This window comes from Heteronotia binoei, chromosome 3, assembly GCF_032191835.1.
Source record: "Heteronotia binoei isolate CCM8104 ecotype False Entrance Well chromosome 3, APGP_CSIRO_Hbin_v1, whole genome shotgun sequence".
In the NCBI taxonomy this organism is placed as follows: Eukaryota; Metazoa; Chordata; class Lepidosauria; order Squamata; family Gekkonidae; genus Heteronotia; species Heteronotia binoei.
In genome coordinates this window covers 149,897,554-149,910,860 of record NC_083225.1, presented here as the reverse complement: position 1 = coordinate 149,910,860, position 13,307 = coordinate 149,897,554, and the positions used below count along the sequence as shown (strand labels likewise).

Here is a 13,307-nt window from a genome sequence, read left to right as displayed (position 1 = left end):
AACTCCATTTCATGTTTATATAGACCCATGATCCAGAATGTCTCTTTACTTTCCATTCTGGAAAGATAGAAGCCGTTGCTGTTTCATCAGTCACATATCTTATGGCTACCACTGCTCTTGACCGTGAGTACAACTCTTTCCACTCCTCCCCTATTCAGTTTTAAAGATCAAGTTGTTATACTGATGTGATCTTGTATGGTGCTATATTTTTATTTCTTCAAAGTCCTGTGTAAGAGATGGTGTTGGCCTGGTTCCCCCCTCTCCCTCAATAAGTGGTTTCATGTTCATGTGAGAAAAAAGTGCTCTCGACTTCCGGGATCCGTTATCTTGGCTTCAGAGTTGTCTGCAGATATTTTCTGCAGCAATTCTGAATCTGGTTGTTGGAGGGGTATCACCGAAGTGATATCCCCAAAGGGGGGGCTTGTAGAGCCTTCTCTTTGGCATGGAAATTCCACAGGGGGGGGAAGGGGCCAAAGGCAATGGCCCCCAAGACCCGTCGTGCCTTCTGAAGCTCCGCGGCTATAAACGCTGAAGTCAGCAATGAAAGAAGAACTCCTGATTGCTTCAGCTTTCTTTTTCTCCAGTACATCCTTTAAAGCAACATTTTTCCACATCTCAAGCGACAACTCTGCCTAACAAGTAGGTGTTTTTTTTCTCTAACCCTACCCCCCAATGGGTCACTTAACATACCATCAATAGACTAGCTCAAGGATTATTTCAAAAGGCCTTGGAACGTGATAAGCAATCTTAATTATTCAAACTGGCTTGAATATAAACAATAAAATTGACCCGGACTTTAATTGGACATTACAAAGATTATCGAGAATTCGCAATATGATCTGAATGCAAAAGGGAAATACCGAAAGTTCTGTCTCCTTTATCTGTCGGTAGCTGAAAGAATGTCTCTTAACAACTTTTGTTAAAGTTGCTGTGGGACGAGAATTAACAAGAGAGAAGTGAAAAATAATCTGATTTAAGAGACTGAGTTTATGCACAATCTGAGTTTTAAAGTGGCATCATTTAATGAAATGGCACATGGAAAAGATATCAGTGCAGATTTCAGATCTCTAAAGGAGGACTTTATTTCACTCACACAGCTTCTTAAAGATTACTTCATGTTTACAGCTAACTATTTGAGTGAAGAGGATTTAACAGCTAATTAAAGGGCAAATCTACAGGAGCCCTGCATTAAAAAGAGTGAATCGGTGGCAGTGAAAACAGAAGGGGAAACTGTGATTATGCGAAACAAACGAAGGGAAAAGAAAATGGCCCCTTCTGACGCATTTTTAATTCTTCACCGGATGCAGACGGTTAAAAAGATCAACTGGAGAAGGGGAAATGGTGAAGTACTCTTTCTTTGGTGGTTGAGGAGGTGGGCCATGTCGAGAAGAGGAAAATTGCACTTCAACAGTCAAATCTGGATATGGAAAGCCACCCACAAAAAGGATTTTGGATCTTTTCTTCTGCTTTGGTGAATGGCTAAACAAGGAACTCTGACTAAAGAATATAAGATGACACTAGAAGACAAGCTATGGACAAATGGGCTGCCTTGGATATAACTTGGATGTAGAAACTAAAGGAACTTAAAAGATTTTAACTCTGGGGAAGAAGGACTTTGGAATTTGGGTCTTTTTATGTTCTGTTCTCTTTCTCTTTCTTCTCTCCCCGGTGAATAGTAAATATTGATAGTCTGTCTATTTATAGAGATTGTTGCTAATGGGGTGAAAATAGGATTTGGTGGAAAGCTAGATAACATAACGGCTGCAGAATTTGAACAACTTGGTGATTTGGTAGACTTGCTTTAACATGCCTGTAGGAGAAATAAGAACATAAGAGAAGCTATGTTGGATCAAGCCAATAGCCCATCCAGTCCAACACTCTGTGTCACACAGTGGCCAATTTTTTTTTATATATACACACACACACTGTGGCTAATAGCCACTAATGGACCTCTACTCCATATTTTTATCCAATCCCCTCTTGAAGCTGGCTATGCTTGTAGCTGCCACCACCTCCTGTGGCAGTGAATTCCACATGTTAATCACCCTTTGGGTGAAGAAGTACTTCCTTTTATCCAATTTAAACTGACTGCTCAGCAATTTCATCGAATGCCCACGAGTTCTTGTATTGTGAAAAAGGGAGAAAAGGACTCCTTTCTTTACTTTCTCCATCCCATGCATTATCTTGTAAACCTCTATCATGTCACCCCGCAGACGACGTTTCTCCAAGCTAAAGAGCCCCAAGTGTTTCAGCCTTTCTTCATAGGGAAAGTGTTCCAACCCTTTAATCATTCTAGTTGCCTTTTTCTGGACTTTCTCCAATGCTATAATATCCTTTTTGAGGTGCGGTGACCAGAACTGCACACAGTACTCCAAATGAGACCGCACCATTGATTTATACAGGGGCATTATGATACTGGCTGATTTGTTATCAATTCCCTTCCTAATAATTCCCAGCATGGTGTTGGCCTTTTTTATTGCAATCGCACACTGTCTTGACATTTTCAGTGAGTTATCTACCACGACCCCAGGATCTCTCTCTTGGTCAGTCTCTGCCAGTTCACACGCCATCAACTTGTATTTGTAGCTGGGATTCTTGGCCCCAATGTGCATTACTTTGCACTTGGCCACATTGAACCTCATCTTCCACGTTGACACCCACTCACCCAGCCTCAACAGATCCCTTTGGAGTGCGTCACAATCCTCTCTGGTTCTCACCACCCTGAACAATTTATTGTCATCTGCAAACTTGGCCACTTCACTGCTCACTCCCAACTCCAAATCATTTATGAACAAGTTAAAGAGCATGGGACCCAGTACTGAGCCCTGTGGCACCGCACTGCTTACCGTCCTCCACTGCGAAGACTGCCCATTTATACTCACTCTCTGCTTCCTATTAATCAGCCAGTTTTTGATCCATAAGAGGACCTGTCCTTTTACTCCATGACTCTCAAGCTTTCTAAGGAGCCTTTGATGAGGAACTTTATCAAAAGCTTTCTGAAAGTCAAGGTAAACAATATCTATTTGGTCTCCTTTGTCCACATGTTTGTTCACCCCCTCAAAGAAATGTAACAGGTTAGTGAGGCAAGATCTTCCCTTACAGAACCCATGATGAGTCTTCCTCAATAACCCGTGTTCATCAATGTGCCTACTCATTCTGTCCTTGATAATGGTTTCTACCAACTTTCCCGGTATTGAAGTCAGACTGACTGGCCTGTAATTTCCCGCATCTCCTCTGGAACCCTTTTTAAAGATGGCGATGACATTTGCTACCTTCCAGTCCTCGGGAACGGAGGCAGATTTCAATGAAAGATTACATATTTTTGTCAGAAAATCCACAAGTTCAACTTTGAGTTCTTTCAGAACTCTTGGGTGTATGCCATCCAGACCTGGTGACTTATTAGTTTTTAATTCGTCTATCAGTTGTAGGACCTCCTCTCTTGTCACCTCAATCTGGCTCAGGCCTTTCAACACCCCTTCCAAAATAAGTGGTTCTGTGGCGGGCAGAAAGTTCTCATCTTCCACAGTGAAGACGAAGGCAAAAAATGCATTCAGCTTCTCAGCCATTTCCCTATCCTCCTTCAGTAATCCTTTTACCCCTTGGTCCTCCAAGGGCCCCACTGCCTCCCTGGCTGGTTTCCTGCTTTAATATATTTGAAGAAATTTTTATTGTTGGTCTTTATATTTTTTGCAATATGCTCCTCATAGTCCCTTTTTGCTTGCCTGATCACAGTCTTGCATTTGATTTGCCACAGCCTGTGTTCCCTTTTATTAATCTCACTTGGACTGGTTTTCCACCGCTTAAAGGAGTCCTTCTTACCTTTTACAGCTTCCATTACTTTGTTTGTTAATCATGTTATACCTATTTGTGCCTTTCCTAACCTGTGGTATATATTTTATCTGAGCTTCTAGGATTGTAGTTTTAAATAGCCTCTAAGCTTCCCCAAGGTTTTTGACCGTATTTACCTTTCCTTTCAGTTTCCTCTTCACATGCCTCCTCATCTCAGAAAATTTACCCGCTTTAAACGTGGTTGTGCTGGTCTTTTGGGGCAACTCCCTATTTATACAAATGGTGATATCAATAATGTTATGGTCACTGCTCCCAAGCGGTGCAATCACTTTTACATCTCTCACCAAGTCTTGGGCATTACTTAGGACCAAATCCAGGATTGCCCCATCCCTGGTAGGTTCTGAGACCATCTGCTCCATAGCACAGTCATTGAGAGCATCAAGAAACTCAATCTCTTTCTCTCGACCAGAACACATATTGACCCAATCAGTCTATAAGTAGTTAAAATCACCTATTATGACACATTTTTTACATTTAGCTGCTATCTTTAATCCTTCCATCATATTATAATCATCCTCTATCTTTTGATTTGGTGGGCGATAACAAACTCCCATAGTTAAATTTCCTTTTGGGCCCTCTATTGCAACCCAAAGCATTTCTAGAAGGGAATCTAATTCTCTGACCTCAGTCTTACTGGACCGTATATTCTCTCTGACATACAGAGCCACCCCACCTCCAACCCTTCCCTCCCTATCCTTCCGATATAACTTATATCCAGGAATCAGAAATGTTTTAGATAGAGACTGATAAAGTAATTGACTGCATTTGAGGTACTTTATGCAATCTGCTATGAATAAAGAAAATATATGTGCTTTCTATGATAGGGTTTTGGCTAAATTAATAATCTAATTTGTGCTTGTTATAGCTGTAAATTAATTTAGTAAAATTTGAAGATGAGACAGTCTGATTTGTGTGTAAGAAGAATTGTTTAGTTGTACAATGCTTTATTAGTTTACTAAAATAATCTTTTTTTCATGTCCTGGTAAAAGAAGAAAGGAAGGTAACATTTAATGGAGATTTTGATACTTGTAGGTAGAAAGATTAGAGTATTATATTGAGAGGTGGAATTATAACTGATATGTTTGTACTGGTTTCTGTTTCTCCCATTCTGTATGTCCCTTTTTCTCTCTTTCCCCTTTTATGTATACTCTGCAATGTTTCTGTCTTGTAGTAGTTTAAACCAATAAAAATTTTTAAAGATCGAGAAATAAGTGCTCTCTTTTTTTGTACCGTAAAATGTTAATGAACAAGTGACCTAACAGCCATATTTATTTCCCTTTGGAATGATGTTCGTTAAAATTTGACAAGAAAGCCTTACAGATTAAAGTTTGGATGATTTTTAGGGAATAAACAAAAATGCCTATCTTTTAATGATGTTTGTATTCTGCCCTTTCTCCAAGGAGCTCAGTCCAGTTCTTCCTCTCCTTTCATTCTCATAACTTTCTGGTGCAGGAGGTTAGACTGAGAGAAAGTATCTGGCTCAAGATCACTCCATGCAGAGTGAGGGATTTGAATCTAGATCTTTTCAGTCCCAGACTGATACGTTAATCTTTCAGACACAGACATAACCTTATTGGCATAGCAGAAAAGAAATACAAGATCCGAAGAAACTCCAAAATAGGACAGACAGACCACAGTAATTCACCGGGGATACATGGTTACAAAAAAAACTTCACAAAGAAAAGTGAAGTTTTATATACTCTGCAGTCATAGTTGGAGAAGCTTCTTACAGTCAGCAAAAACAAGACCTGGAGCTGACTATGGCTCAGATCATGAGCTACTCATTGCAAAATTCAGGCTTAAACTGAAGAAAACTGGGGAAGGTATTAGGCCATTCAGGTTTGACCTTGATCTCATCCCTTATGAATATACAGTGGAGGTGAAAAATAGGTTTAAGGAACTAGATAGAGTGCCTGAAGAACTATGGACGGAGGTTCATGACATTGTACAGAAGGCAGCAATCAGCACCATCCCAAAGAAAAAGAAATGCAAGAAAGCAAAGTGGCTGTCTGATGAGGCTTTACAAATAGCTGAGGAAAGAAGGAAAGCGAAAGGCAAAGGTGAAAAGGAAAGATTCACCCAGAAAAAAGAAAAAGAAAAAGAAATGCAAGAAAGCAAAGTGGCTGTCTGATGAGGCTTTACAAATAGCTGAGGAAGGAAGGAAAGCGAAAGGCAAAGGTGAAAAGGAAAGATTCACCCAGCTGAATGCAAATTTCCGGAGAACAAGCAGATATAAGGAGGCCTTCCTGAAGGAACAATGCAAAGCAATAGAGGAAAATAATAGAATGGGAAGGACAAGAGATCTTTTCAAGAAAATTGGAGAAATCAAGGGATCATTTCGTGCAAAGATGGCCATGATAAATGACAAAAACAGTAGGGACCTAACAGAAGCAGAAGAGATTAGGAAGGGGTGGCAAGAATACACAGAAAAAATATACAAGAAGGATCTCAGTATTCTTGAAAACCATGACAATGAAATTGCTGACCTTGAGCCAGATATCCTGGAGTGTGAAGTCAAACGGGCCATAGAAAGCAATATGAACAACAAAGTGAGCGGAGGTGATGGTATCCCAGTTGAGCTGTTCAAAGTTTTAAAAGATGATGCTGTTAAAGTGATGCAAACATTATGTCAGCAAATTTGGAAAATGCAACAGTTGCACCTGGAAAATGCAACAGTGGCCACCTGGAAAAGGTCAGTTTATATTCCAATCCCAAAGAAAGGTAATGCCAAAGAATGTTCAAACTATTGCACCATTGCACTCATTTTACATGCTGGCAAGGTCATGTTAAAGATCCTACAAGCTAGACTTCAGCAGTATGTAGATTGGGAACTACCAGAAGTTCAAGCTGGGTTTCGGAGAGGTAGAGGAACGAGAGATCAGACTGTGAACATTCGCTGGATTATGGAAAATGCACGGGAGTACCAGGAAAATGTCTATTTCTGCTTCATTGATTACGCTAAAGGCTTTGATTGTGTGGATCACAACAAACTATGCAAGTCCTTAAAGAGATGGGAGTACCAGACCACCTTACATGTCTCCTGAGAAACCTTTATAAGGGTCAAGAAGCAACTGTCAGAACAGGATATAGAGCAACTGATTGGTTTAGAAAAGGAAAAGGAGTTTGACAAGGATGTATATTGTCAGCCTGCTTATTTAATTTATATGCAGAGTACATCATGCGGAATGCTGGCCTGGATGAAGCACAAGCCAGAATTAAGATTGCTAGGAAAAACATCAACAACCTCAGATATGCAGATGACACCACTCTAATGGCAGAAAGTGAGGAGGACCTAAAGAACCTCTTGTTGAGGGTGAAAGAGGAGAGCACAAAAGCAGGCTTGAAACTCAACATAAAAATTAAAAAAAACTAAGATCATGGCATCCTGCCCCATCACACCTTGGGAAATAGAAGGGGAAGACATGGAAGTAGTGACAGAGTTCACATTTCTGGGATCCAAGATCATTGCAGATGGTGACTGTAGCCATGAAATTAAAAGACGTTTGCTCCTTGGGAGGACAGCTATGGTGAACTTAGGCAGTATAATAAAAAGTAGAGACATCACAATTTCTTGTGAGACTTTTGATGATGAATACACACACACATTGTTATCTGGGGGATTCGAATGTCCAGGAAATTGCCTGGAACCCCTACTTAAATTCAATGGGCTGGATTGATACTGACAAGAGAGATTTCACAGAGAGAAACAACCAAGGCAGCAGCTTTACCTTAGAAATTATTTATTGAGTCTTAAAAACCATAATGCAGCAACACACATAATGCAGAAACTTTCAAACATATAACATTCTAGCATGCAGCATACAAAGTTAATCAGATTAATCAGATACCTAGATGCACTGTACATCTAGAGTGCACTGTAGTTCTATAGAAGATATATCCTATCCTGGTTGCCTGTCAAGATCCATAAAGAGAGAGGTTGGCATACAACACTGACCAAAAGAAAAGCCATGTGTTAAATATCTTTTGCCCACTATAGAAGCCAATGTAGCTGTCAATTTGCCATGTGACAAACATCTGACACATTTGACAAAATCCAGTTCCTCATATACTGCAAGCGTGAACTTTGCCTGCCTATGAAGGCATAAAACCTCAGACTATTCTGGCACCTTTTCAACTGACAATCTGTATGCTATCAGTGGGTCAGTGCATCTCTAGGCATACTGTGTCAAGGATATCTCCAGAGCCTGGCAATCCATATCTAGGCTTAGAGAGCTAGAATTTCTGGACTTAGGAAATTATAGACTGTCTTTTGGACAGAGTTCACCAGCAAATTCACCCTTGCTTCAAAAACACAGCACTTCTGTAAGACTGAGGGGAAAAAAACATTATGGAATACTAAGTCAAAGCAGGGATGTTACAGCCAATTCAGAACTAACAGACAGTCTCACTTTAAAATTCTGTCACATTTCATGCAGCCAGAATTATTTCTTTAGTTTTGGGAAGTGAGGGAGGCCAATGGCTTTCCACTTTTCCCTACTGACGTATACTCTCTTAACACAGGGTCAGTGCGTATCTATGATTTTGCTGCTAAAATGCAGGTGGCTGAGATGAAATTTAAACAGGGAGGAACAGCAGTAATTTGGGCACCAAAAGTGGTAAGTAGCATGGGCATACATGCATCTTCTTGTATCTGCTCCCATCCCTAAATACTATATGTACAAATAGCTAATTATTTTTGGTGCATTATGATATTTGGAAGCTTGTTTCAAATAGGCTTCCCAAACCTCCCGCCTTGCCAGGGAACCCCCGAATTAGCAGCCTCCTCCCCCGCTCTCCCAAAATTCAGAAGCGGGCGGGGAACGGCGCCATGTCTCTTTCCCTGCCTGCCTCCCTCGCAGGCTTCAGGCTCCTCCCTTCCTCCGGGTCACAAAGACCCGCCCACCACCGGCCTGCTATTCGCTCCAGTCCGGCCTCCCTTCGCGAGGTGCATGCTGGGACTCGTAGTCCTTGCGTCCTCTCCGGCTGCCGGGTGGCATCTCCTCGGGGAGTCTGGTGGGGAGGAAGCTCCGCCCCCAGAGCACCATATGCAGTTCTATCTCCGGAGGCTTCAGTCGCTGATTGAAAGGCTTCCTCTTGGGATGGTGTGTCTGTGTTACTTTGAAGAAGTTGGCAGCAACTCATGAGTAGAAAGGCCAATCCCCCTTCAGAGTCGCCAGAAATGGGGGGGGGGGAGTCTGCTGAGCACTTAATTATTCTCTATGTGGAGATTGATTTTCATAGGGTATAATGGGGAATTGATCTGGAGGTTTCCGGGGCTCTGGGGGAGCTGTTTTTTGAGGTAGAGGCACCAAATTTTCAGTATAGTATCTAGTGACTCTCCCCAAAGTATCCCCAAGTTTCAAAACGATTGGACCAGGGGGTCCAATTTTATAAGCCCCAAAAGAAGATGCCCCTATCCTTCATTATTTCCTATGGAAGGAAGACATTTAAAAAGGTGTGCGGTCCCTTTAAATGTGATGGCCAGAACTCCCTTGGAGTTCGATTATGCTTGTCACACCCTTGTTCCTGGCTCTGCCCTGATGTCCCCTGGCTCCACCCCCAAAGTCCCCAGATATTTCTTGAATTGGACTTGGCAACCCTAGTTTCAAACCTTCACAATTTCTTTCCCCATTTTTTCATCCTTCTAGGTTTATCTCCAGGGTTTCTGGGTTGCAATATAGTTTATAGTTATCATTTTAATATTTTGTTTTTACCCAATTTTTCAGGCTTTTTAAAAAAATTGCTGCCTGACTTGAGGCCTTCTGGCAACTGCTGGGAGATGAGGGGACTTACCTGGAGAAAGGCAAAGGCCCAGGTCTCATTGCTGGTGAAGTGCATCTACTTGTATCTGTGCATCTACTGCCACCAGCAATGTCCAGGTGACGCTCTGGTATTTGGGCAAAAACTCTGTGATAGAAGCTGATTTTCACCATAGAGTTTTTGCCCAATTACCAGTACATTGCCAGGACATCACTGATATGATGACATAATTTCCTGTGTGATGCTAGCAACAAGGCCTGGGACTTTCTCTTTCTTCAGGTAAGTATCCCCACCAGCCAGCTGATTGGCAGCTTGGCAGGCAGGGTCTGGTGGAGAGAGATCCCAGCCTCCACAGAGGGGTCTGGCAACCCTACTTGGGGCCTATTTTTTCTTCAGGAAAAAAGGCACACATACAAGTATTTAAAATAAATAAATGCTTTCTCTTTGTGTCCAAGAGGAGTAATGTTTGGGACATAAACCCCTTCACTCACAGATGCCTGGGAAAACTGCATTCTCTCAAAGGTGGTGAGAATATATGGTGCAAAGCAGGTTTTTTTTTTTTATCATTCAGCTGTTCAAATTCCTCTTCCTACATGAATAACAGAGGTGTGACTGAATGGTTCCTCTTCAGGGTTTCAAACCTCTCCAGCCATGAAGCTCTTGTGTGTCAGAAGATGGTTCTTAGCTTTCTCTTTGCAATGGATATACTGGATTGCTATTGTAGGGGAGTTATCTATGGCTTTTAATTTGGTTGTGGTTTTCTAACTTTTGTTTGTTTGTTTTTTTGTGTCGTATTCCAAGGTTTCTATATGGCAGTTGGAAAAAATAAAGTCAGTCACAATGTTTTGAGTTGTCTGCCTGTGTACTGAATAATTCACAGAGGGAACTTGGTATAGATTGATGAGGACATAACCCAGGATTTAAAATAGCTCTACATTACTCTGTGACATTGATGGAAACTTTTTTTTTAATCAAAGGTGAATCCAAAAGGAGGTCTAATTGCTGTAGGTTTTCAAGATGGTGTTGTTCGCATTATTGAACTTTATAATCCAAAGGGGCTTCCCGTTGTTGCTGGACGGAACAACATAGGCGATGCGGCCATGCGTCTGAAACATGCTTTCAAGCCTCATACTGCTACTGTTACAGCATTGGCCTATGAGCGTAATGGAGAACTGTTTGCCACAGGGGTATGGCTTCATTCTTTAAATGAAAACTTTTTAATGGATTGTTTACATTCTGTGTTTTTGTGATTTTTTTTAAAAAAATACTAATGTTCATTTATTACTTTATGGGCTAAGGGTGGCAGCAGTAGGGCCGCCAAGCTCTCACTGGGGTGGGGGATCCCTGGTTTGGGGACCCCCAAGCCAATGGCATGGAGCAGGCCACTGGAGGGATACCTGCCCCCAAAGAGCTCCATTATTGTGTGATGTCCTGGCGCAATGATGTCACCTGGAAGTGACATGATTGCACAGGGCACATCGCACTGGGGATGCTCTAGGATTCAGGGTAAAACTCTATAGTACCATAGAGTTTTAACCTGAATCCTAGAGTGTCCCTGGCATGACACGCCCTGCTCAATGACATCACTTCTGGGTGACATCATTGCAGTGTGTACACACAAAGCACACTGAAATGGAGTTCCCTGGCACAGCCAAGGTAGGACTTGGGAACCTAAGTGGAAGTGACATCAGTGTTGAACTTCGGGGTGGAAGTCTAAAGCCCTGACAGCAGTCTTTAGTTTCACATTTCAAGTATCTGTTAATATTTGAGGGGCCTCCATAAGAAATTATGTACAGAATCTAAAATAACTCAACTGCGCCTCTTGAGCTGAGGCCTTCAAAGTCTGGTACGCTCCTGATGTTGCCACTTCACTCCATGATCTGTAGATGTTTGGGCCACACCAGTCCTTCTCCAAAACCCAATCAAAAATAATTTTGGGATAAAACATGATTTCTAGATAGTCTGGAACTCACCCAAAATGAATATGGAAGAGAAAAATGGACTCTCCTACTTGAGGAGAAAATCCAGGATCTGGAGAATGCTGGCAACACTTTGTACAAATAATAAAGTGGACTTCTCTGTGAAGGCTTATACTAAAACACATGAGACAGTCTTTCAGGTGTTTTGGGACTATTTTGATTGGATCTAGGGTTACCAGTTTCCAGGCTGGATTTAGAGTTCCTCCAAAATTACAACTGATCTCCAGACTAGAGAGATCTGTTCCCCTGAAGGAAATAATAACTTCAGAAGATGGACTGCATGACATCACATCCCTACTGAGCTTCCTCCCCTCCCCACATTCTGCCCTCTCCAGGCATTTCTCCCACATCTTTAGGAATTTCTCAGACTGGAGTTGGCAAGCCTAATTAGATCAGAAATAATGGACTTGATCTTTTAAAACATGGTTTGGAAGAATGGGAATGTCTCATGAGTTTGTATGCTCCCTGCTCCATTTGTGCAAATCTATCCAATGAATCAAAGTTTGTCTGCAAATCATAAGTGAAAACTTGTGGAAGGAACATAAACCACACTTTGTCATTGTGTGTAAGCTTTATATTCTTTTGTCGATAGACTGGAATATTCTTTGGATTGCATGATTTTCATAATTATCCCTTTTCTTTTTTCAGAGTAAAGATAAAACTGTATTCTTCTTTGCTGTAGATGACAAATATGATCCAATAGGCTTCATTACTGTTCCTGGACCTGTGCAGGGACTGCAGTGGTCTCCACTGTCACACGTGAGGGGTTATTTTTTCCATAGTACTAGAATCTGACTGTTTATCTTTCTGCCATGCATTGTGCTACTGTGTTGTATATGCCAAACTAAATCTATATAAGTGAACTGGGGGAACATTTTTAATTACTAAAAAGTGGTAGAACGTTTGGGCTTGAAATGCCACCACCAAGAGAGGAAGGGACTTGATCTCTCCCACGCCAAGTTGTTTTTCTCTGCCAAAACAGCTCTGAGGAGGTGAGTTATGTCTCCACTTGCTGCTCCACATGCCCAGAATATTCCATGTGGATCAGTAAAAATGCACCAGAGAGTGGCTGCAGGGGAGCAGGAACCCTCCCTCCCTCCACAGCCAAATTCTAAGCTTAAATGAACTTCCCTTTATTTTTTGAAAGCCATTCCCTGAAGCTGATGTGTGACTGCAAAGAAACTTAATAACCCAAATATCTGATTTGATCCTTAGTCTGGATAGATGACTGTTTCAGATTTCAACATGCCAAATAAATTGGTGCCCTGCACAAAACTGCTGAATCACAGTTGATTTCTGATTCCTAATCAAGTATGAATAGCACTAATCCCAATACAGATTCTGAGAGGACTCCACTGCTTATTGTTTGGCACTGTGAAATCTGTTTAATTCAAAACTACATACTGATCCCAAAAAAGACCTTTCCCCATTGCTTATGTCAGAGTATTGGAGTGTTTACAAGTTCTCTACCTGACGTCATGAAAGCCTGATGCTGTTTGTTTGTCTGTGCTAATTGTTAGTTAGATAGGAAAGACCTATGAGGTGAGTAGAAGTTCCCATGTTAGAAGGGGAAGGTTTTATGCATAATGAACTAACCTTTAGCCTGTTCACTGGTCAATTTGTAATTGGGAGACATTTATCACATAGGCATTTTGGGTTTTCTTCTCCCTTCTTTTGTTTAGAGTTCAGAGAGAGTGTTTGTGTAGCCAAAGTCTCCAT

General features: G+C 41.5%; 1 protein-coding gene across 1 annotated transcript in view; it reads left to right on the top strand.

Moving 5' to 3' along the window:
- CFAP44 (cilia and flagella associated protein 44) overlaps positions 1 to 13,307 on the top strand; it is a 103,750-nt gene that overhangs the window by 30,168 nt on the left and 60,275 nt on the right. The window contains exons 12-15 of the mRNA XM_060234644.1: positions 24 to 123; positions 8,371 to 8,465; positions 10,587 to 10,796; positions 12,237 to 12,347. Of these exons, the coding sequence (XP_060090627.1) occupies positions 24 to 123; positions 8,371 to 8,465; positions 10,587 to 10,796; positions 12,237 to 12,347 (516 nt within the window). The remainder of the gene's footprint in view (positions 1 to 23; positions 124 to 8,370; positions 8,466 to 10,586; positions 10,797 to 12,236; positions 12,348 to 13,307) is intronic.